Here is a 25,952-nt window from a genome sequence, read left to right on the forward strand (position 1 = left end):
CACCTGTCTGTGCTTTTTCTTTTGGTTATGAGAGGTTGTTGAGGTCCTCAAGAAGCAAGTCTGGCTCCCTGTCAGCAGCTGGTCTCTGGGCCTACCAGGCTGACACACGCACCTTGATGTTTGTAACCCACAGGCTCTGCAGCATGTCAATGCCAGACTGCGCAGTCTTTATCCCAGTGAACAGGACTTGTTTGATATTGTGCTGATATCTAATAACCATGCCCAAGTGGGACTGAGGCTCCTCAACAGCATCAATCACCATGGTAAGTAAATCAAATAAACAGCGCATGGAGGACGTGTCTGGGGCCCCGGCCAGGGGGCTGCTGGGCTCTGCTTCCCGTGACCCAGTTGATGTGGACACTCGGGCTGCACAGCTAGTGTTTATTTGCAAATGTCAGAACAAGAGCTGCCATGTGCGTTTCCAACTGCAGCGACAGGGCTTGGCCAAAGCTCTGGACTTAACTTGTCAAAAGTGAATTTCAAGGTCTTAATCCCAGGTCCTGCAATGCATTTCTGTTTTCTGTTTTGTTTGGTTTTAAACTTCTGAACTTGACATCAAGGACCTGTCAATCATGAGGCATTCTTTCTATGATCAAACAATCTATTCACATGTTAAACTTGTTAAATATTTAACTAGGCTCTCCTCCTTTTTCCTAACCTTAGAATTTTATAATCTCAGAATTGGAACTGATTTCAAAAGTCATCTTGTCTAACTCGTATCTAAAACTCAAATCTCTTTCTACGGTATGACTGGTTGATTGTCATTCAGTCTCCCCCCCACCTCCACACACACATCTTCATTTTAGATGGAACATTCTATTGATGAAATTCCACTGAAAAGTGTCAGCCCTATGTTTAAAGAATGTTTTGAAGAACCTAGGAAATGGTCCCATGTCCTTCTGCTTTAGGTAGAACTAGTGAATGATGCTAATACCCTCTTTTTGACTCAGTCTAATACAAAAAATTGAGAAGTCACTCTATCATTTCCTTTGATACAAAGGAAACAAATATTCTTGCCATCTCTGCAAGTGACTCATAACCAATTAAAATGACAGATCTATGAACTCTAGGACAGGAAGGGAACTCCAGGTCATTGACTGAGTCTCCCTTCTAAGCAGAAAGCTCCTCAACAGCTTCTGCTTATAGACCCCTGGTCAGGAGAGTCTACCACCTACTAAGGTAGTTCAGTCCACCTTTGATCTTCACTATTAGAAAGTATTTCCTTATGTAAAAAAGCCTGAATTTGTCTCCATGGAGCTTCTCTGCCTTCCTTCTCATCTTTCCCTTATAAGCCAAACTGAGTAAGTGCTATGCCCTATCTTCTACCTGACAGTCCATCAAATAGCTAAAGACAGCTTGCATACCTCCCTCCTCTGCACCTCCTCTGAGGAAGCATTTGGAACATCTCCAGTGAATCTTCACAGGGCTTGGGATCCAGTCTCCCATAATTCTGGTCACCCAGGTCAAGAAATACTACCTCATGGGGCAGCTAAGTGGTGCAGTGGAAAGGGCACTTCAGGAGGAACTGAGTTCAAATCTGATCTCAGACACATAATAATCACCTAGCTGTGTGACCTTGGGCAAGTCACTTAACCCCACTGCCTTGCAAAAACTAAAAATACAAAATAGAAATACTACCTCATTTGTCCTGATCCTCTCATAAGACTATAAGTATTCAGCCAAATTCTTTGACTCCCACTGGAAGAACAAGAGAAGTGATTGAGGCAGACTAGAGGTGTCTGACTCACACCAATAAAACACCCCTTCCCCTACAACACACCATATAAATGGTGCATTTCTCCAGGAGAGAGAACTTTCTATGGTAAGAGGAAGCCACTTTGTACAGTTTTAGTTATTCAGAAGCACTCCCTGTTACAGGAAAACTCTGCTGCAAGAAAGGCATAATAAAGAAGTTTGCAGGGGAAGGCTCTATACATTTGGTCCTGCCAGAGTCACTTTGCCCTTTTGCTTTTACCCCCAGGGCCCAAGCTATTCCAAGGGTAAGTACATAATGGGGAACTGAGAGGAGCCTCATCACCTTAGACATACATGGCTCCTTGGTGGTTTTCTTGAGTAAAGGCTTGGACAGGATGCAGACTGAAGACCAGAGACTAGACAAGAATTAAAGGTCTTCCTTAACCTCAGGTGAGAATAGTTGGTTGGATCTAGGCAAGCTCAGGAAAACTGAGCAAACTTAGTCCTTGCTTCAGGGCTTCATCTGGTATTTGTTGGCATCCTGGTGGAGCTTTAGGTTAAGTGGACTGAAGAGTTTTGCTCTCCTAGTGTGGGAGAGGTTTAACAGCAGGTAGTAGCAGAAAGCAAATGGGCCAACTTGGCTGATGATCATCCAAGGGCAGCAAGAAGTAGCTCAGCAAAAGCCCCCACACAGAGAGCAGCAAAGAGAATCAGCAAAGATGTGATACGCAAGAGGCATTACCTGAGAATAAGTGCAGGATTGGAGATGTGAGGTGTCCTAGCCCTGTGTGCCCTTGTGAGGGGGCACCACGGACAAAGTCTTGGGGAAGAAATCCATTAGACAGTTATTCAGTAAATAACATCTCATATGAGCAAGGCCCTATTCCAGGTGCTCTGGGGACAAAAGAGATAACCATACTGACTCTGAGGATGAGTCGAGAACAAGAGAAATCACATTCTAGTGGGATAATGAAGCTTGTATTTGGGGAAACAGAGCTGATCCTTTTTCAGATTACAAAACACTTTCACAGCCACTGAATAATTTGACCTTATGACCACCACTGAAGAGCTGAAAGTCAGAAGTTATTTCTATTTTTCAAAGGGAGAAGGCTCAGATTGATTTTATGGTCAGCCCAAGTCCCAGGGCTTTCAAGTGGGACTCCGTATGGAATAGCTTGGATTAATATTGAGAGTTGCATAGATTTTTGTTGGCTTCCCATTGACTTAAAAAAAATCCAACCTCACTTGTTTGGGGAGGGTCTTGATAGAATGAATTTCATCAGTGTATGAAGTTTAAATAAGCCAACAAACAAACAGTATGTCACCTGAGACTCATCTGGGTATGTCTCCCAATGTCTGTGTCTGAGCATGCCTGTGTGGATGTGCCTGTATACACAGTTTATAAATTCAATGTCATTTTAAGCATCTATTCTGTAAAAGGACCTTTACTTGAAACTGAGGATTCAAAGATACAAGATAACCTCTGCCTCAGAGATAATGAACAAAATGCAATACGGGTTCACAGAAGCCCAGGACATATTGTGATTTTAATGGATAAATGACTTCTGATTTCCCTTTGAGATCCAAAACACTGTGAATCTATGAAATCTAAAGCACCTCTTATTTAAGGCACACAAGAATTCTCATTAGAATCTATCTTTAAATTGTAAACCATGTGATTAATATCATAAATTGTAGACCTTCTAATATAAGCTATACTTCCAATATTAGTAATGTATTAACTGAATTTGTGTTATAGTTTCCTAACATCACAATGGTTATCTTGTTTGTTCATAGGCTTGTTAATTGACCGCTTTTGCATGACTGGCGGAGAAAGCCCTATTGGCTATCTAAAGACGTACCTTACAAACTTATATCTTTCTGCAGATTCTGATAAGGTACATGAAGCCATAGAAGAAGGTATGGGTTTGTTGGTTTTGCTCTTTTTTTTGTTTTTTTTTTTTTGATAGCTTTCATCAGTATACAAATGTTGAATTAGGTACTAGACCTATAATTTCATTGGAATGCAGACAGTCCCATGTGAAGTAACTCCCTCCTCCAAATGCAAGGTTGTATTTTCTCTGCATCTAACAATCTCAGGAAATTCTGAGAGGTTGTAACTTGCACATCAGAAACAGGAGAACACGGCTCCTAAGTTGCCTTTTTTTTCTCACCACCATGCTTGGGATTGTAGTTTTCTAGCATTTCTTCCTTGTTCCTGTCTTCCTTCATGCCTCTTTCCCACCCTTTAGCAATCCTACTTCCACTCAATGCAATTTTTCAAGCTTTATAAGGAGTACCCAAGTATATACAATACCCTATAATGGGATGAAAAGTAATACTTCATGACCCTCAAGGAGATCTATGTGGGGGGGGGGAAGAGGAGAGGGAAGTAAATCTCAAAAAGTTCAATAATTCATAACCATAACAGGACCACAGGAGTGAATCTGACAAAGTGAGAAATTGCCTCTTCCTTTTCCAAGTGCTCCTTTCTCTCTTCAGCCTCTTGATCCCTATTCCCTGTTACTGATAGATGGATCTTAGGATTTAGAACCAGAAGAGACCTCAGGGATCATGTCATCCAACCTGTTCAGTTTATATGTATTAGGGATTAATGCAATGACTCCTAATCCATTGAATATGACCTAGCCAACTTGGTGAGACTGTTAAATGTGATAAATGAGTGTGAGGTTCAATGAGGTCTTTCAGATTTGTTCCTGTCAAACTTGGAGTACTATGTACCCCCCAATACTCTGCAATGATGGATGACCTGGCCAAAAAAATGGATCCTTCCTGGTCTTGTTCATCTCATTTCTTGCTTCTCTATCCCTTACTGATACAAAGACATGAAATGAGGAGAGACATGTCTAGAAGCATATTGGAAGACAGTATTTGCCAGACCATGGGAAAGACAGAAAAAGAGAGAGAACCTTGTGGTCAGGGAACTCATAGCCTAGAAAGGATAAGAGAAGTCTTTGGGAGCAGAGAGGGAATAAAGACACATCTAGATCCATCAAAGTTGTGAAAGGGGCCTACACTCTGCTCCATTCACATCTAGGATCTTTTTTACCATTATTGTACATGGAAGACTAGATAAAACATGGAAAGGAAAGGTCTGGAAGGTGGGGCCGTTTTACAGACTGGCATGGGTCCCTTTCTGTCTAGAAAGAAGAACCTTTAGTAGGAAAGTGACCAATTTTGTACAAAATCATGAAAGGTCCTAATAGGAGGAAAGTAGCTAACCCTATTTCATCAAAATCAAACAGAAGTAGGCACCTAATGAACATGAATCCCTTGACAATAATCATTTAGGTAGTGACTACTAAGTGCCAGGCACTGTACTGGTTGCTGTGGATACTTAATGTTCAGAGGTCTTAGATCTCATTGACTTGAGTTGTCATAATTGCCCTTCACAGGCCCACCAGGGCTGCCTCCCTTCCCAAAGCAGTCCATCCTGTGCACTGGGGGGCTTTCCTCACTCTCTTCCACCATTTCAGGGTGTTACTGGAGAGGTTGAACATCTACCTATAATTTCTCACTCTTACTATGAGACCAGTTCATCCTTTCTTTCTGTCATTCAATTCTTGGCTGACATTCATGCTCCTGTCCTTTGAGGCTAGTTATATGTTCCAGCCTGAGGGATGATTACTGATTAAGTCTGCTACAAAGTTTTGTTATATAATCTCCACTACAGTCTCATTACATCAAGGCAATCTTTTTATACATCTCTAATTGATCGATTCTCCAACTCATCACAGAAGCTCTTTCAGACCTTTTCATCACTCCTTAATTTTCCATGACTCCTTTTCCCCCTCCCCTCTCAAATGAGAATCTTGCCTCAAATTTCATTGAAAAAAATGTAGACAATTCACTATATTGGGGTAGCTAGGTGGCAAAATGGATAGTGCACCAGCCCTGGAATCAGGATGGCCTGAATTCAAATCCAGCCTGAGGGCTTAATAATTAACTAGATGTGTAATCTTGGGCAAGTCACTTAACTCCATCACCTTGCAAATGCAAAATACGAAACAAAAAGACAATACACCAAATTTCCTTTTCCCCCCCTCTCCTCATCTCACATCACTCAATTACCATCTTCCATTATTTCTTCCTTCAACCCATCTTATATGAAAAGATGGTCCTATTTACCAAGGCAAACCTCTCCACATACACAAGTGATCCCATTTCATTCTGTCTTTTCCTAAAGATTGATCCACTATTATCCTTATTCTTTCACTTATCTTCAATGCTTCACTTTCTCCTTGTCTACCTCCTGATTCCCTGTCCTCTTAAAAATATATTCATGTCTGGGCCAGCTAGGTGGCATAGTGGAGAGAGCACCAGCCCAGGAGTCAGGAGAACCTGAGTTCAAATCTGATCTCAGACACTTAATAATTACCTAGCTGTGTGATCTTGGGCAAGTCTCTTAACCCCATTACCTTGCAAAAAAAATGTTCTTGTGCAACTAACAAAAAATTCTGACTTTATATGTTTAACTTTGATCTCTGTGATCCTCCATCTCTGATCCTCTATCTCTGATCCCTTTCAGGGCCCAAAGTTCTTGAGAAGGTCATCTTCAAATGATGCCTCCATTTTCTCTCCTCTAATTCTCTTAATTCATTAAAGTCTGTCTGCTCCTGCTATTTCTTCTTTCTTCCTCTACCTCCTCCTCTTCCTTTCTCTTCCTTCTCTTTTCCTCTTCCTTCCTCCTCCTCATTCTGGTTCTTAAGGTTCTTAAATAATTATCTTTCTTTTTTATTCTTAATATTTGTTTTTTTCTCAATTTCATGCAAGAACTATTTTGTTTTTTTAAATTTTAAGTTCTAAATTCCCTTGTCCCTCTTTCCCCTCCCCCACCTGAGAAAATAAACAATTTCATAAAGATTATATGTATGCAGTTATAAAAACATATTTCCATGTTAGGTCACATTGTGAAAGAAAACAGATTTCAAAAAAGAAAAAGAAAGTTTAAAAAGAACGGACTGATCTGCATTCAGATTTCATCAAGTCTTTCTCTGGAGATGGATAACATTATGCTTCAAGTCCTTCAGAATTGTCCTAGATTAGTTGTATTGCTGAAAAGAACTAAGTCATTCACAGCTAATCACTACAACATTATTGTTACTGCTGACAATGTTCTCTGGTTCAGCTCACTTCATTGTGCATCAGTTCATGTAAGTCTTAGCAGGTTTTTCTAAGAGCATTCTGTTGATCATTTCTTATAGCAAATATTCCTTCACAATCATATACCACAACCTATTCAGTAATTTCTCAGTTGATGGATATCTTCTCACCAGTTTCTAATTTACTACTTAAAAAGCTGATAGAAATATTTTTTACATATCTGTCTTTTTCTTTTTTTCTTTTTTGTTTCTTTGAGATACAGTTCTAGGAGGGGTATTCCTGAGTCAGAGGTTTTTATAGTGAAACTCCAAATGGCTCTGCAGAATGGTGGAATCTGTTTACAACTCCAACAGATCTCAGTTTAATCACATCCTCCTGACATTTGTCATTTTCCTTTTCTGTTATATTAGCCAATCTGTATGTGATATAAAGTGTGAGTTCTGACCTCACTATTCAAAATTGCTCTTTCCAAAGTTACCAATGATTTCTCTTCCCTCCAATTTGGCAATATATTTTTTAAAAGTTTATAATATTGAATTTGTTAGTCAACCAAAAATTTGCCTTCTTATTCTCCCACTCCAAACAGTCCCATCTTCCAAACTGAGGATACAAGATAACTAAAATCTATTATATACATATTCTGTCAATCAAAAAAACTTTCTGCACTGATCATATCTAAAAATTATATTTGTCTCATTCTAAATCTTTCATCTCTCTATCAGAGAGTGGGCATGGGTCCTCTAGAATCCCAGTTGGTCATCATATTACTGAGTTCAGCACAATAATGTTCCATCACATTTATATACTATAACTTGTTCCTCCATTCCCCAAGGTAGGAGTGCCCCTTAAGAATTCCATTCTCTGCTTCTTTAAAAGAGCCATTGTTATTTTTGTATAACTTTAGAGTTGTTTTACTTAAGACTAATTCCTCCCTTCCTGCCCTCTCTGAATTCCTGACCCTTCAATGTTTCTTCTGTGTACAATGTATTTATCTCCCCTTTTTATGTTGGTGTGTAGGAGTAGGGTGTTGTCTCTTTTGACCAGTCCAGATGAGACTGAGGTTCAAGTCTCTGTTCCCCACCCCTTCCTCCTTCTTTATATAAATGTCTACTTGTATTTTATGATTAGGTGAAATAATTTCTCTTAACCTTCATCCTCCCCAGCCCAACTCAGGTGTATTCCTCTTCCTCCTTTTTCTATTCTTTTGTAAAGGTCAAAAGGTTTTGTGATTTTGTTTGATTTTTATTTACTTTAGAAAAATTTAACCATTATGCATTGAATGTATTTTTCATTGATAACCACAACACTGAAAACTGCCATATTTTAAACATCCTCCTCAAAAATGTTAGTGATTTATTTTTCTGGGAAATATTGTAAGCATAATATCACTCTATTAATATGAACACTAGTTTTGACTAGTCAGTCCTAGTCAATTTATTTCTGCTAAGGCTAATATGTAAACATTTATTTATATTTCAAGTCTATCAGAAATAGAGTGAGTTCTCTATACCCCTTTGCATTTTAGCAAATTCTTTTATATGAAATAATTTAAAGGAATAACTTTTGAAATACACACTCACAACATATTTCATCAGGAATCATATTTGTATCCAATACATTTGGCTGAAATATATTAAAATTTCCTTCCATGTCTTAAGAAACCATTTTTGAAATAGCTCTAGCCAATTTGGAGTATCTACTGATATATATTACGTGATATGGTTTCTAGGGAGACTTGAGTGTGGTTTCTTTCCTCTATTGTTTGATAAAAATAAAATTAAAAAAATCACAATTTTTCAAGAAATAAAGTGTGTGTTCTAAAAGCTAAAGGAAAAGAAACATTACATCTTGTTTATAAGCATGAACACTTAAACTTCAAGTGAGACAAACTACAGATGTAAATCCAAATATGCAAAAGTTCTAACAAAATGAATTAGAGATACATGTTTATTCTCATTGTTCCAAAGGTCAAGAATTAAATCTGCATGATCTGCTGATCCAATTTAAGAGTTCAATGTCCTTTATAGTTTTGTATTTAAACTCCAAGCTATTCAATTCAAAAAATGGAATAAAGACAAGGACTCCAAATAATAAAGCACAAGGACATGCTACTCGAAGTTGCTGTCCTTCCATGGTTAAGACAGAAATGAACATTTTGGAGGCAGAAAAACTGCACCATCCAATAATCCTAGCAATAAGAAAATTCCTACTCTTCCCTACAAAGCTGGAAGATAGGATTATTGGAAGAAGGCAATACACTAGGGATACAACCAAATAAGACACTTGTCATAATCATTAAGTTCAGCTCACACAAAACACTACTAGATATTCAATGACACTGATCCTATATGCATATCCAAACTTAATTTTTAACCAAACAGTAATACCATGGCTCCAGAGGCTAAACAGAAAACCATTGATCCTGCCAAAACAGTTTCATTCATGATCCTGCCATCTGTTACTTTTGAAGGGTGCCCTACTGTTAATGTTTTCTGCCACCTGTGATCAAAATTGATTCCTAATTCTTCTAATAAAGATGATTCATTCTCAAAGTTGTTTTCATAAAATGATTCTGGTGTTGCTGGAGTGTCTGCTTATGATGGCTGGAAAATGAATCCAATATATGGCTTCTGTGGTGGTAACTTGTCTGGAGGGACATATAGGCCTGGTTGAAAGTAGTCAAAGCCACTATATTGTTTGCTATATGGTCCCCTTTCAGTATCATCATAAGACTGTTGTGTTGGGTCAGTGATGTAGCTGGTCTTGTAGAAATCCATAATAAATTAAATTAAAATCGGTATTAAAGCTGTAGAACCCTGATGTTGTAAATAATCCTGAGTGGTGGTGGCTCCAATGACCTTAAAATTCCCAAGATCAACAAGTTATAACAGAAACACTCAAGACTTATCTAATTAAACTCCCTCTGTGACCCTTGATGACAATAAGATCTAGAGGGACATATGTATCTTCTCACTGTGTTTGAAAGTAAGCAGTTTGTCCTTATTTAATGCCATATTATTCATTCATGTTTAGCTTTTTAATGTTTCTAACTCCTATGTTGGAATTTCAAAGTTTCTACATAGCTCTAGTCTTTTCATCAGGAATAACTCGAAGCTTCATCAGAGATCTATTTCCCCACTGTAACAATCATACTCAGTTTTGCTAGAGAAGGTATTCTTGGCTTATAAGCCCCAGAATATCATATTCCAAGTTTTTTAAGTTGTATTTGTTAAGAAGTATATGGTATTAACTATGGTTCAATAGTACTTTGAAGTCTGTCTTTTTGACTGCTTGGAAAACTTTTCTTTGACCTAAGAAACTCTGGATTTTCTCTGTAACATCCCTAGGAGTTTTCACTTTGGAGATTCTTTCAGGCGACAATGAATTCTTTCTATTTCCCCTTTATCCTTTGTTTTAATATTTTCTTTTGTTATTTATGAAAATATGATGCATAGAGCTTTTTTTAGTCATAGCATTTAGTCAAAGCATTCTTAATTTTCTTTTTCTCACATGTTTAAAATTTTCTTTAATTATTTAGTTAATTATTCATTTATTTGCTATGAGACAACTTATATTTTCCTCTATTTTTTCCTTGAATTTAATATTTCTTATTGTCTTGAGAAGTCATTGCTTTCTTTTTGGTCTATTCTAATATTCTTGGAAATTTTTGCTTGGGCAAAGTTTGTTCCACTTTTTCTAGGCTGTTAATTCCCTTTCCAATTCTTTCTTCCATATTTCTCATTTCTTTTTCATTTTTCTCCCTCAATTGCTCTTATTTCATTTACAGAAAAGAAATTAACTTTAAAAAAACTTGCTTCCTGCCTTCCAAGAATTCTTATTGAGTTCTGTTCAAGTTGTATTTTCTTCTGAAGATGTGCATGTAGATATTTTGGAATTATTTTTTATGTGTATATATACACATAAATACATATATTATATAATATTATATAGTTATATAATAAAGCTATTTTTAACATTCATTTTTGTTGTTTTGCAAGGCAATGACTTGTCTAAGGTCACACAGCTAGGTAATTATTAAGTGTCTGATGTCATATTTGAACTCAGTTCCTCCTGACTCCAGGGCCAGCATTCTATCCACTGCACCACCCAGCTTCCCCTAATATTCATTTTTGCAAGATTTTGAGTTCCACATTTTTCTGCCTTCCTTCCTCTCATTATCAAAGCAATCTGATATAGGTTACACATATACAATCACGCTTAACATAGTTCTACATCAATCATATTCTGAAAAAAGAATCAGAACAAAAGTGAAGAAAAATCCAAGAAAGCATAAAAGGACATAAAAAAATTTTTTTAAAGTGAAAATCATGTTTTGGTCTATATTCAGACTCTAGATTTTTTTCTCTGAATTGTCTTAGCTCGTTGACCTGCTGAGAGGATCTAAATCTATCATAGTTGATCATCACACATGTTGCTTGCTGTTAAGGTATACAGTGGTCTGGTTCTGCTTACTTCACTCAGCATCAGTTCTTTCCAGGTTTTTCTGAAATCTATCTGTTAGTAATTTTTTAAAGAACAATAATAGAATCCTTTCTCTCCTCAAGCAAGCTTGTTTGACATTACATTTCCTCATAGTTGGATTTTTTCTCTTTTTTCTTTTTTGTTCACTCTTCTGGCATGGCCCTTGACTTCAGATGCAATGCTAAGGCTGGGCTCTGTATTAAGTCTCAGTCAGTCCTCTTGCTGTTTTTTTGAAATTTTGAGTATTGTGATTTCAGGATCTCAGGGACAAAAGGAGTCTTGCAGCTTTCAGAGCTCCCCAAGTGGTCTGATCTGGGACAAAATGTGATTTCTGCCTCACCTGAACTCTGAAAGCTCTAGATGTGAGTCTAAGCAAAAGTAGAAAACTACTGTTTCAGCAACTAGAAAGTTCAGTTGGTTCAAAATGATATAATGATCTAGAATTTGTACCCAGGTTATTTCTTTGCAGGCACCAAAGTGTACCAGAAACTAGAAATGAAATCTATCTCTGTATCTGGAGTCTAAGTCATATTGCTGCTGCTGAGTTTTAAAATTTTTCCTTTATTACATATTATCTAGGGTCTACCTAGCAAAAAACATCATCCTTGGGTGCACATCAACTCCTCATTCCATAGTGAATTTGTGACTCAGAATTGAGTGGAGGATGACAAAATTGCCAATTTATACCTTCCCCCCTCATCCCAGCATGGATCTGAGGATGGCCTAGTATAGATCTGGAACAGGGGTAGGGGAACTTTTTTTCTGCCAAGGGCAGTTTCCATATTTATAACATCATTCACAGTCCTTATAAAATTACCAACTTAAAGATTAGCTTGCTATATTTGGTCTAAAAACCTAATTAACTTACCTTTAATCCAATGATTTGAACTGCTTCTCTTTGGTGAGGTGTGTGATGTTAGCTTGTATTGATGAAGATGCTGCTCAAAACTGCTTTTCCAGGTTTGCATTGGTCAATCTGGAATGCAACCAACTCTTGGCAATGGTAAGTTTTGAAAAGAATAACTCGCAGCAGTAAGTTATTCCAAACTCAGATGCATATTTCAATGCATGTCACCTCAAAGTGGGAAACTCATCATTGCTTATGTCATGTTCATAGAGCATGGGAAGTCACTGAACCTAGCTTTCAGCCCCTCATTGCTTTGCAGATGACTGATTTTGTGTTGGGCCTTATCAGATAAATCAGTTGGTTCCACGTTGAACAGCGTAGCAGAGATGTTCAATTCCAACTATTTACTTTGCTTGTCCTTGAATCTTTTATTAAATGCCTCAATGAGTTTCACACATTCACCAGCAGATTCAAATATTGTAGAAGGCTTTTGTCCTTCCAGAGTAGGCAAATGCACCTTGTTATTTCTTTCAAATTGCCACAGCCTTAATTTAGGTTCAAATGATTTCATGGTTGAAAGCAGGGAGCTGAGAAACTGGTTGGGGCCCTGCAACTTGATGTTCAGCTCTGAGAGGTACTTGGTAATATCCTCCATGAAGGCTAGATGATACAGCCACATGCTATCCTTGAGTTCCCTGACAGGTTTTCCCTTCATCTCCATGAACTGCTTGACTTCATCCCACAGTTCGTAAAACTTCATGAGCATCTGACTTGGCCGCTGCACTTTACAGTGATAAACAAGATCGCCAGATTCAGAGTCAAAATCATTTAATAACTTCTTAAATTAGGGGTTCTTAAATCCTCTGCATTTGTCAAAATTTGTGCATGACAAGACCACTGACATCACATTGCTCAGTTGCCATGACTGTGCACAGAGGTGAATGATGCATAGTTAAATGGCATATAGTTAAAACACTTGGATCATGACTGAGATGATTTGGTTCTTTCTTGACAGATAGAAGTAATCCTTTTTGCAAACTGATCATGGCTAGAGTCCCATTTATAGTAAGGTCACTAAACTTTTCAAATGTTAGCTCAAGTTTTTTCATTGATAAAACAAGTCTTTCAAATAAATCACGTGTGGCTTCCAGTGAGAGCAGTTTCTCTTGCATGTCAAACTCTCTAATTATCTCATGAATGAAAATAGCCAGTTGGGCAATATGTATTATGTCCCTTGTCTCATCACAAGTCAGAGAAAAATTGTAAATCTCCTGCAGCATCCTTCAGTGATTTTTCAATATCTTGTGCCAAATCAGTAATCCCAACTGAGAGGCTTCTCTGAGACAAACTAATACTGAATTTTACTTTGTCAGGTGGTAACAACTCTGCACACCCACCATGCCTTCCTTTACAAATTCTTCCTCTTCATGAGGCCTAAGTTTCTTTGTGATTCACTCATTCACTATATAACTTATGTAAATAATATTGTCTCTGTCACAATACGTGACAGAGTGTTCTGTGACTTGGGATTCCAAAATCTGCTGAAGAGCATTGACTTTATCCAGATGCATTTGATCTCCCAATTCGTTGAGCTTATTATGTACTGAGCTATAATGATGCTCCAGATTGTCCTTTTATTCATTACTGCTAATACATCACCAGAGACTATGCCCAAAGGTTTGCCTTTGACTTCAGCACAATAATCATTTGTCCATTTCTCTTGGAAAGATTGACACCTTGCATCAACTTTTCTTTTCTCTGTAGTCACCATTTGTAGGATGTTACATCACTTTTTTTTTTAAATTTAAGGCAATGGGTTTAAATGACTTGCCCAAGGCCACAAAGCTAGTCAATTAAGTGTCTGAGACCAGATTTGAACCTAGGTCCTCCTGACTCCAGGGTCAATGTTCAATCCATTGTGCCACCTAGTTTCCCCCACATATTTAACATTCATATCAATTCTTGAGGTCTTTTCTTTGCTTTGTAATTTCCTTAATCTTCATCTGAGATTCAGTTTTTGAAAGGATTGTAGATTATGAATGAGTGGATAAAGTTTGGATTGGAGTTATTGTCTATGTCAACATCATCATCAATCATTGGAGGCAAGGTCATCAACATTGTAAGAATCATCTCTCTTCATCATCACTGGAGCACCATAGTTTAGCCACAACGTTTTAGCACTTTTGCAATGTACATACTTCCAGGCTGACTGGTAATGACTGTCCTCCAAGTCACTGAAATACAGGCAGACAAGCCATGGGCAGCCAGCAAGAAGCTATGTGTCTGTCCTGTCATGCATTCTTATGTGTCCTATCTATTCCATAATAGACATTATTTATCCTTTAAAAAATGTATATTATTATTAATATAGATTTACATTGCTATGAAAAAAGCTCTTGGATTTATTAAATTTTGAGCCTGAGATTGCCTTGATTGGGTGAGACAAAATGTTTTTGTGGGCCTTATATAGTCAGAGGGCTGGACATTCTCTACCCTTGATCTAGAACATTCTCTTGCCTAATACATAGCCTCTCTCTCTGCTAATGAGTTCATAGTCACAAATCCACTATCTCACTCCTCATGCCCTGTGATTTCTCCTCAGTCTTTGACATTATGGCTTATTCTCTCCTCTTTGTTTTTTCATCTCTCTAGGTTTTCAGGATAGATAACCACTTCCTTGTGTGACTAGCTCTGCATTATGATATTTTGCAATCCTTCTTAAGGTCCTTTTCTAGGCCCTTGTCTCCCTTTATATACTTTTGCTTGGTGACCTCATCAGTTCTTATATATTCAATTACCATTTCTATGCTGATGATTCTCATATTTACTTATCCAGTCTTGGGGTATGTTCAAGCAAGACTAGTACCTGTGGTATGAGAGCTGCTGAGCCCTTCTCAGACCTGATTTCCACCTTTTACATCCACCTGAGCCACCCAACTCTCACCTGTGGCTGCAAAAAGCTATAGCATGGAGAGTGGCCACACCCCAGGAAACCATTTTGGCAGATGGGTTAAGGTTGAGGGTAACAGGGGTTTTCAAATTCATTAGTGAGTTTGATGGGTTTCTACCCTGAAAATATGAAGATTTCCACTGGTAGAATGGATAGATGAAAGCAATATGTTCCACCAACCATGAAGGCAGTTGAAGCTGGTGCTGTGGAGAACTTAAGAGCTTGGCTAGGCATCAGAGATACCAAGGTCATCCATTTCATCCAGAGCCATCACCAGTTGTCTTGACTTTCTTGTTACTGGACAAGAGGAATATGGCCAATGACTTTATGCAACTTTTATTTATGCATGAATCAAAAGACATCACCTATACCCTTTTTACCATTCCTTATCTCAAAGTTCTATAGTGACAAGCAGGTGACAAAGCAGCAGGTGCAGATACACTGGCACTGTGGTCACAATTTTGCACCCAGGGGGCCCAGGCCATAGAACTGTCACTGAAAGCAACAGGGGGATTAGGCCGTCCCCTGGGTAACTAAGCATCTTTCTAAGGACTGCACTATTTACATCCTGGTGTGAGGAAAGGAGTAGAAAATGTGTCCTAAAAATTGTCTGCTTACCCAACCCTGGCCTGATTACCACAGCAGGTGGAGATCCTACCCTGTGGTCAAAACATAAAAATAACATACAAAAACTTCAAAGAAGAGTCCACTTACCATCTGTGCATGGAATGTGCACACAGTCATAGACAACACAAGATCCAATAGACCTGAAAGACAAACAGCTCTTGTTGCAAGAGAACTCAGCAGGTATAACATCCAAATAGTAGCCTTGGATGAAACAAGGCTGGCAAATGAAGTTCAGCTTACTAAAGTTGGAGCTGGAATGCTGGGAAGCTGAGGTAGATTTTATAATCAAAACTAATCAAGTCAACAAGCTTGAATGTCTACCAAAAACTGTGAATGACAGGCTCATTTCAGTGCAATTGCCCACTGGCTGTCAAAGACCATGCCACCATCAGTGCCTAAGCTCTTACCATGATGGACCTTGATGAAGTCAAAGAAAAATGTCATGAAGATCTGGAGACTTTATCATCAGTGCACTAGAAGAGGACAAGCTTATAATTCTGGGTAATTATAATGCTAGAGCGGGCTCAGACTGCCAACTATGGTAGGGAGGCCTTGGGAGGAATGGAGCTGGAAACAGCAACAGCAATGGCCTACTACTGAAGATGTTTGCAAATCATGATTTCATTACCAACACTGTCTTCCATTTACCTAAATGCAATAAAACTTTCTGGATACCTACATCCTTGCAACAAACATTGGCACCTAAAAGACTTATGTTATTGTAAGGAGAAGAGACAGATAATATATAAAAGTGATGAAGGCAATGTATGGTTCAGAGGGTTGGGTGGATCACAGACCCATTCTTTTTTTTTTTTTTTGCAAGGCAATGGGAGAGCCATTCTTTTTCAAGTTAAATATTCACATTCAACCGAAGAGATAGTACCAAAGCAAAAGAACTACCAGAAGAATTCATTTCAAGAGATTGGAGTGCTTCTCTGATTGCTAACTTCTTTGTTGCTAACTTGGAGAGAAAATCGAGTAAACACATTTTGGTAATAGTGGAGCAGAAAAGAAGTAGGAATTTTCAGAGATCTGGTGTACTGCTCATCTGGGTCAGGAGAATCACAAACATCAAGACTGGTTTGATGAAAATGATGGAGAAATATGGAAGCTTCAAAATGAAAATATGAGAATTACACGTTTACCAACAAGAATTCTAAGACAGCAGCATTTAATTCCATCTAAAGTAAAGTACAAGTGAGGTTTAGAGAGATGCAGTATTCTTGACTCAGTAGAAAAGCAGATGAAATTCAGTTTTATGTGGATAGTAAGAATCCAAAGTGCTTTTAAATGGCTATTTATAGACCAAAGATATATAATGCATTTCAACTACTTAAGTGCTGATGGAATCACATTGATCAGTGATAGAAATATGATCCTAGAGAGATGGACTGAACATTTCTATAGTCTTCTTAATATCAATCAAATCAGAAGCACTGGCCATTTACTTCAAGTAGAAGTCAATCTGTCCCTAGCTAAAATTCCAACTGAAGAAGAGATTTTGAATTCCATTAGGCACCTTTCAAGAGGCAAAGCACCTGATTCTATTCCAGCTGAGAATAACAAGATGGGGGAGGGGGGGTCCATTGTGCCTTCAAAAGCTGACTAAAATTTTCTAGCTTATATGACATGAAGAGGTTATCCCTCAGGAATTAAAGGATGCCTCCATTGTCCATTTCCATAAAGGTAAAGGGAATAGATCATCCTGTGACAATCACAGGGATGTTGCTCTTCTAGTCATTTCTGGCAAGATTCTTGCCAGAGTTATGCTCTAGACTCATTTTTCACCTGTTGTGTCCCAGTTTGGATGTCATATGTTGAGTCCCTTTCCTGGACTCTTATGTTGAGTCCCCCTTCTGGACCCCCTCCATCTTCCCCAGGCAAGCCTTGGAAGGGTGGGAGACAAGGATGACAAGGGAGACAAGTACTCCATCGAGATCTCCAAGTGCTTCCACACACAACAGTCCCTAACATTCACCTGAAAGATGGTCACCTCCCTGAGATCCAGTGTGGCTTCAGAAAGGGTCAAGGAACAGTCGATAAGGTGGTGTTGCTCAACAACACCAGGAAAAATATCACAAATGGAACAGAGGTCTGTGTGGGTAGATCTGACCAAGGCCTTTGATACATCAGTCATGAGGGCTTATGGAAATTATGTCAAAATTTGGTTGTCCAAAGAAGTTGATCAGTATTGTACATCATGACAGCATGTTTGTCTGGATTCTGGATGCTCTTGTGATTTCCCAGTCACCAAAGGGGAGAAACAAGTCTGTGTCCTTGCTCCCATGTTGCTTCAGCAAGATGTTTTCAGCCATGTTATTAAAGGTTTTCACTGAGGAAGGTCAGCTACCCAACTGATGGAAAATTCTTCAATTTGAAAAGGCTACAAGCCAAGATCAAGTGGAGGGAGTATTAGAGCATGATCTTCTGTTTGCAGATGATTGTGCATCAGTGCAGCCACTGAAGCTGAGATGCAACAAAGTATGGATCCATTCTCTGCTTCTGGCCTATCGATTAACACCAAGAAAACCCAGGGGCTCCATGATCCAGCACACCATCATCCATATGTGGAACCATCAGTTAAAGCAAATGGAGTTTTGAATATTATGAGTAAGTTCCCTTTTCTTTTGTAGCATACTTTCTAGGGAGACACATGTTGATAATGAGGTTTCCAGAGCTAGCTCAATGTTTGGGAGACTCCAAAAGATAGTGTGGGGGTAAAAGGTATTAGAATGACTACCAAAATGAAGGTCTAAAAAGCCGTTGGGCTGATCTCATTGTTGTATGCCTGTGAAATCTAGAGAGTTTTAAGAGCATCACATCAGAAAACTGAATTGCTTCCATTTAAATTGTCTTAGGAAGATTCTGAAGATCACCTGTCTAAGTAAGATCCTGAGGTCCTTTTTTTCCCAAGCATCCAAGTGTTACTATGGAAAGCACAACTCTGATGGGCTGATCACATTTTCAAATGCCAAATGTACATTTAGCAAAAACTATTTCATGGAGTGCTCACCCAGGGTAAATGTTCATGGCGGGGGGGGGGGCTATGTCTAGCAGACTTGATCAAGGGAAACTCTAAAAATCTCTCTTTTAAAAAATTATTTAAGGGGTGGCTAGGTGGTGCAGTGGATAAAGCACCAGCCCTGGAGTCAGGAGTACCTGGGTTCAAATCCGGTCTCAGACACTTAATAATTACCTAGCTGTGTGGCCTTGGGCAAGCCACTTAACCCCATTTGCCTTGCAAAAAAACCAAAAAGCTAAAAAAAATTATTTATTTTCATTGATATGCACATGTACATTTTTAAGTTACAAAATTTCCTTCCCCATTCCCTTCCCACCCCCCTCCCTTCAGCAGCAAACAGTTTAGCATTGTACACACATATTTTGATAAATATATTTATAGATTAGTAATTTTTAGTATGAAGAATTAGTATTGAGGAAGAGATATATAAAAGATAGTTTCTATAAAATGTTTATCAGATTCTGAAGGTTGTTTTTTTGGTGAGTTTTGTTTTATTTTGCTTTTCTTCCTCAGGATGGGGATAATATAGGCCATAGCCAGTCTGATACAGTTGTTCTAACTCAATGGACCACTGACAGGGAAAGTCTCTCTTAAGAACTTTGGAAGGATTGTGCAGTATCAGCTCAGGACCACCCAACATAGCCATTGTCAAAGAGGTTGCTATGCTCTTTGAGCAAGACAAAATAGAAGCAGCTCAAAGAAAATATGAGATGCTTAAGTTTAAAATACCAACCCATGTGTTCACATAGACTAGTTGGACCCAAACTCTGGGAGATTTCAAGCCCTTTTTGGTCTAATCAGTCAGTCAGACACACTGTAACTTGCCTGTAACAGTGATGTCATTTTGTTCCTCTTTGATAAAGGACAAGAATTAACCAACTATCTAAACTTGACTTCTCTTCTGAGTTCCAGTCTTACATCTCCTACCGATGCCTACTGGGCATCTCAGTCTGGGATGTCCCTCAGAAACCTTAAATTCAGCAAGACTTGAATTAATTATCTTTCCTCCAAAATCTCTTCTTTCATAACACTATTAAATGCACTATCTTCCCAGGCAATCAGTATTGCAACCTCTGTATCATCTTTAACTTTCCCTCTCATTTCCTTTATCTAATCTTTTGCCAAGTTCATTCTAAAGGGCAGGTGTTCCATGACATGCCCCATCCCAATTCAATGGCTCTAGTCTTTTTTTTTTATCATACACCACCTCTCACACACTCTTGAGATCCAGTACCTCTGACCTCTTTGCTCCTTACTTTCCAGGTTGCATGGACTCCAGAGTCCCTGGTTCTCTTCCAGAACACAGTTCTTCACTCTACCTCTGAACTTCTCCCACTGGAAGGACCCTCTGCTCTGCAGCCCTTTCTGTGCTTGGTTGATTCTACCCAGACCTTTATTTTAAGCCCAGATCAAGTTTTTATTCTTCTCCAGTCTACCTCTCCTGACTCCAAACTTTCTCTACCATTCCACAGGAGTCATCCTGGGAACTTACTATAAACTCTAGACTTCTCACTGGAAATACTTTCCATTCTGGGACTTCTTCCTTGAATTTGTTGGTTTAGAATCTCCATTTTAAGGACACCCAGGATAATCATGACTTAATGCCTTTCTAGGTTGTACTTTTAATCTGCACCAGGGACCTTTATTTTTTCACACAACCTACAACTATTCAGCTTACTTTTATGTAATGTCTTTCCTCATTAGAATACAAGTTCATGGAGGGCAGGGACTATTCCTCTTTCTGCCTGTATTTATATCCCTGGAGATCAGCATCATGCATGGCATATAGTAGGCATAACTAGATGCCTATTGGCTTTGACTCGACTCCATGTGGTTCTATCACTCTGGGGATTTTCTCTGGCTATCACTTAATGTTTAGAATGTTGTCCCTCCTTATCTCTATCACCTGGCTTCCCTAGTTCCTTCAAGTACCAGCTAAAATCCTCTCCCTTCTGAAAGGAGTCTTTCTTGGTTCCCATTAATGTTAATGCCTTCCTTCTGGAATCATCTCCAATTTATCCTGCATAGATTGCATTTATACACAGTTCTTTTTAGGTTGTTTCCCTCATAAAATTGTAAGGTCCTTGAGAGCTTCCTTTATTTGTATTCCTGGTGCTTGACCACTCTGAGTCTTTTCTTTGCTCTCTGAGTAATAATTCTTCTTTAATTCTCAAGTGCTCTAGGTCAAGCAACCATACCAATGCCCTGGGAAAATACTGGTCTTGAAGAGATGAACTCTGACATACCTAGGAATCTTGGGGGGTCAAAGTGTTTTGAAATCAAAAGAACTAGACCTGCCACTCTCCACCTCTTCCTTGTGCATGTCATTCCTGGCTCAGAGTTAAACATGATTTGACAAGTTCTATGGAATATGCCAATACAAATGCATTTGGACACCAAGGTAATACACATTCGGCATCCACTTGATCTTTTCTGTGTGGATAGACAGATCAGAATCATTTGAATAATCCTGATTTCTGCACAGAGGCTATGCAATGTCCTGGAGTTCTTGGCAACCAGCACAATGTCAACCCCAAAAGTAAAATTTGGAGGAATTCACTATTGATAGGGACTATTTCTTTGAACTGGATCTCTCCTCTATCCTGGTGGTGAATAGCTTTATTTTATGCCTTCCCTGAATTTTTATTATCACAGGATTTTTTGACTGGGATGATTTCAACTGTGACCCCTTTCAATGAATCCTCAAAGATCTTAATGTATAGATGTATGGCTAGGAAAGACTTAGTGAAAGAAATCCTTCTAAGACAGCATTCTTTTACATGGAATCATCCTTCATTTTCTATTTGTTTTTAATTTATAGTAAGCACAAAAAAATCTTGATCATTTATTTTATTGTGATATGTAAAGATTTGGGCCAGTGTTCATTATTGTTTGTGAAAAATATCATCAATGATGGCCTTAATCTCCGTTTACATGACCTACACCATTTGGTATGGATAAGACAGAAGATAAGTCATTAATGTTCTCTGACACTTTTCTTTGTATTAATAAGCCTTGAGGTTGTTTCCATTCCTTTGGTATCATTTACTCCTCCAGAAAACTTGTACATCAGTCATTCAACATTCTTAAAATTACAAAAGTCTCCAGCAAGGAGAGGCAGCAAGGATTTCCACTATAGAAAAATGGTCACAACATCTAAATTTGGTTCAGTTCAGATGCTTTACCCATTTAAAGTCACTATAGCTTATCTTCTTCTTACCTTTCCAGTCATCTTGCACCCTGACTCCCCTCCATTTACTCTGCTCTCTCTATCAGCACTAGTTAATGGGCATCTTCCCACTCCCAGACCTGGAATACTCTTTCCTTTCAGCTCTGCCTCTCATTTCTCCAACATCTTCAAAATTCAGCTCAAAAATTAACTCCTGTAGGAAACCTCATCTTCCTAGGGAATAGTGTCTTCCTCCTGCTTTGAATAAATCTTATTTGTGCCTGGTGATTTACATGTTTTCTCCCCATCAGATTAGATTTTTGCATTTCCTTGCATCACTTCCACTTAGCACAGTGCCTGCCACTGGGTAAGTATTCAACTAAAACTTGTTCCATTCAGGAAGCTGAGGATAGGCAGGGCAAGATTCAAAAAGAGAAGAAAAGACTGAAAATGAAACATTTACACAAAAACAATTTAAACAAAGTAGGACAGTGCCCAAGAAGACCCTGAATTGGTGCTAATGGAGCTGTTGCTATGTGTTTCCAGGCATTGCTGCAGCTACAATATATCTGGGGAATAAAGACTTGCCATTCTTGGATACACAACTCCGAGTGGCCTTGGATGGGGATGCTCTCATTTTTTCCGATGACTTTATCCCAAATGTTCATGTGAAAGGAATAGACAAAGCTATTCAACAAGAATCATTTCATAAGGACAAATCTCTTGCTCAGGTAAGAACATTTTTTTCCTAGAGACATAGAATGTTGGAGGTGGAAGAGACCCCACAAATCCAACTAATCTGAACCTTTTGTTTTCCTGCTAAGAAAAGTGATTCAGTTTGAGAACTTTAATGTTTATGATTCATGCTAAGGTTTCTTACTGATATCTCCTTTCAATGCTGATAAAAATCACACAATTTCGGCATTTTAAAAGGAACCTCTGTGGCCCTCCCAAGTCCAAACATACCCTGAAAAGGTTGTCTGTAACATTCCAGAGAAGAGGACATTTATTCAGTCTTTACTTGAAGGTCTCCAGAGAAGGGATTTGGCTTCTTGGATCAGTTCCATTTTAGGACGTTTAGCCTGACAACAACTTTGAAACACCTCTCTTTGCTCCTAGTGCTTCCCTCTGGAGATACAGAACAAGTCTGATCCCCCTTCCTTGTGAGAGCCTTTCAAATATAAGCAGAGTGTGTTCCAGTCTTCCTCATGCTTTTCTTCTCCAGGTTCAACACAAGTTTCTTCAACTGATCTAGATATAACATTGAACTGAAGGATCCTCAATATTTTTCTTCTTCCTTATTTTTTATCATGTGTAAACAATATTTCCTAGATCACAATATATTAATATTATTTATAACTGGTTTAATTTTAAAATTGATTTTTACTAGTCCCTTTTTTAATTTTTTCATTGGTCATTTATGATAACATACAGCAACCACTTTGATTCAAAAATCCCAGTGCTAGGCATATGCCTCAAGAAACAAAAGATGGAAATAAAGATTCCATAAATATCAAAATATTTTTTCTAGCAGCAAAAACCACTGGGAATAAAGGATAAACCCATTATGGTATGTCAAAGCAATAAGAATATTACTAAAATGGGGGCGGCTAGGTGGCGCAGTGGAGAAAGCACCGGCCCTGCAGTCAGGAGTATCTAGGTTCAAATCTGGTCTCAGACACTTAATAATTACCTAGCACTGTGGCCTGGGGCAAGCCACTTAACCCCATTTGCCTTGCAAAAACCTAAAAAAAAAAAGAATATTACCAAAATGAATGGATGAATGACTATGGAGAGTGCAGGGAAGCATTGGGAGCCTAACATGAACCAATAGAGTGAAGTAAATGCAATTAAGAAAACAATATACAAAGTGCCTACAGTTATGAAAATAGAAACAACACCAGCAATGCCAACAGCAACAAAAACAGACACAACAATAATGATGACAGTAGGAGCAATGTAATGAGAGCAATGGCAACCAAAAAAATAGAAATGAATGCTGCATCAGTAGAAAGGCCAAATTTGCACTCTATGAAAAGATAGCAGCAAGCCCCATAATTCTTTCTTGAGGCCCTATGGGTATGGAATAAAATTGGTCAGACTTGGTGATGAATTGGTTAATTTTGCTAAACCTGTTGTCTTTTCAATATATGCCTTCCCAGAATGTCATTTTTCTTTTTGTCTTTCTATTTCCCTTCCTTCTTTCCTTCCCTTTCTTCCATCCCTCCCTCTAACCATTCTTTCTTTCTGCCTTCCTTCCTTCCTCCTTGTAATAAGAACCGGCCTTCTGGGAAGGGAAAACATGTTGAAAACAAAAGGTAATTACTGGTTTTAGCTCACCTTAGTCCTTGCTGCTGTCCTTCTAAATTCCACACTCGGTCTGTCCCAGGGGACAACTTGCTCAGCTGCATGTGGGATCTTGCCAATTAGAAGTCCATTCCCTCAGCTGATGCAGATTGCGAATCAACCTCTGCCAATTTTTCCCATGTGCTTCTGACCTATAAGCCCTCCTCTAAGTGCTTCAAAGGTGGGCCACCTGATGTGTGGGGGCCTTCCTTTTTGTCTTGTGATGGCCTGAGGTCACCAACAAATCCCTCGGACCCCTTTCATAATAAGTGTGAATCCCCCTCTTCATAATAAATAAGGTCAATTTTTATATCTAAGATACCTGTTCCAAACCCTCAACTTGATGTGGAAGTAAACCCTGGATTTTCAGACTGAAGTCAATGCAGGCAAACTCAGACAGGCTCTTGAGTTCATCTTTCAGGGACTGCTTGGACATGGACATTTCTTCTGGAAGGTGGACCAGGATCCTGCCTGCCCCATCTGCAAAGTTCTGCCTAAAGCACAAGAAGCCCCTTCTCAGGAGTTCCTGCTTTTCTCTTCCTCCACCTAAAATGGTGAAGTTAATAGAGCACCAGTCCTGGAGTCAGGAGGATCTCAGACACTTGCCACTTGCTAGCTGTGTGATCTTGGCCAAGTCACTTAATCCTGGTATGCTTCATGGCCAGGGCTATCTCCACTTGTGCTGATACATATCTGACCACTGGACCCAACTGGCTCTGAAGGAGAAAACGAGAATGGTGATAACACAGGGTTCTCTCACTCAAATCCACTTCACGTATTTGTCATAGCATCACTTTCCTGATGCCATGGTCTTCTTCAAAAATGAAGGACATTCAATTGGGGAATGGCTTAGCAAACTGTGCTATATGTATGTCATGGAACACTACTATTCTATTAGAAACCAAGAGGGATGGGAATTGAGGGAAGCCTGGAAGGATTTGCATGAACTGATGCTGAGTGAGATGAGCAGAACCAGAAAAACACTGTTCACCCTAACAGCAACATGGGGGTGATGTTCAACTTTGATGGACTTGCTCATTCCATCAGTGCAGCAATTAGGGACAATTTGGGGCTGTCTGCAATGGAGAATCCCATCTGTATCCAGAGAAAGAATTGTGGACTTTGAAAAAAGACCAAGGACTATTACCTTTAATTTAGAAAAAAAACTGATCTCTTATTGTCTGATCCTGCTCTCTTATACTTTATGTTTCTTCCTTAAGGATATGATTTCTCTCTCATCACATTCAATTTGAATCACTGTATATCAGGGAAACAATGTAAAGACTGACAAATTGCCTTCTGTGGGGGTGGGGTGGGGGGAGGGAAGTAAGATTAGGGAGGGAAAATTGTAAAACTCAAAATAAAGAAAATCTTTAATAAAGGGAAAAAAAAGAAAATGAAGGACAAACATAATCAGAACAACAAACCTCCTCTACATTGATTTAGATCTTTCTCCTGGTCAAGTATGACACCTTTTCTTGGGTTCCTCCCACCTGTAGTAAAATGTCTCTTTTAATATTCACCTCCCCCCCTTCATTCAGCTTCCATTTCTTCCCATTTGCTAACTCCTTCCTCATTATCTACCCCAAAGCTTTCACTTAATTCAGCCTCCTCTTGAGTCTGTACTTTCATTACCAATCTCCTGCTGCCACAACTTTCTTAATAGCCACTCCCTCCTCAGCCCCTTCTC

General features: G+C 38.8%; 1 protein-coding gene and 1 pseudogene across 5 annotated transcripts in view; one reads left to right on the top strand and one right to left on the bottom strand.

Moving 5' to 3' along the window:
• NT5C1B (5'-nucleotidase, cytosolic IB) overlaps positions 1-25,952 on the top strand; it is a 51,473-nt gene that overhangs the window by 21,074 nt on the left and 4,447 nt on the right. For 4 of the 5 annotated variants that reach the window (XM_074195021.1, XM_074195020.1, XM_074195022.1 and 1 more), the window contains 3 exons: positions 134-263; positions 3,493-3,615; positions 22,463-22,647. In XM_074195021.1, coding sequence (XP_074051122.1) covers positions 134-263; positions 3,493-3,615; positions 22,463-22,647 — 438 coding nt within the window. The remainder of the gene's footprint in view (positions 1-133; positions 264-3,492; positions 3,616-22,462; positions 22,648-25,952) is intronic. The other variant, XM_074195024.1, reaches the window with a different exon arrangement.
• On the bottom strand, positions 8,788-9,657 carry LOC141493021 (protein YIPF5 pseudogene; annotated as a pseudogene).

Source organism: Macrotis lagotis, chromosome 1, assembly GCF_037893015.1.
Source record: "Macrotis lagotis isolate mMagLag1 chromosome 1, bilby.v1.9.chrom.fasta, whole genome shotgun sequence".
Lineage (NCBI taxonomy): Eukaryota > Metazoa > Chordata > Mammalia > Peramelemorphia > Peramelidae > Macrotis > Macrotis lagotis.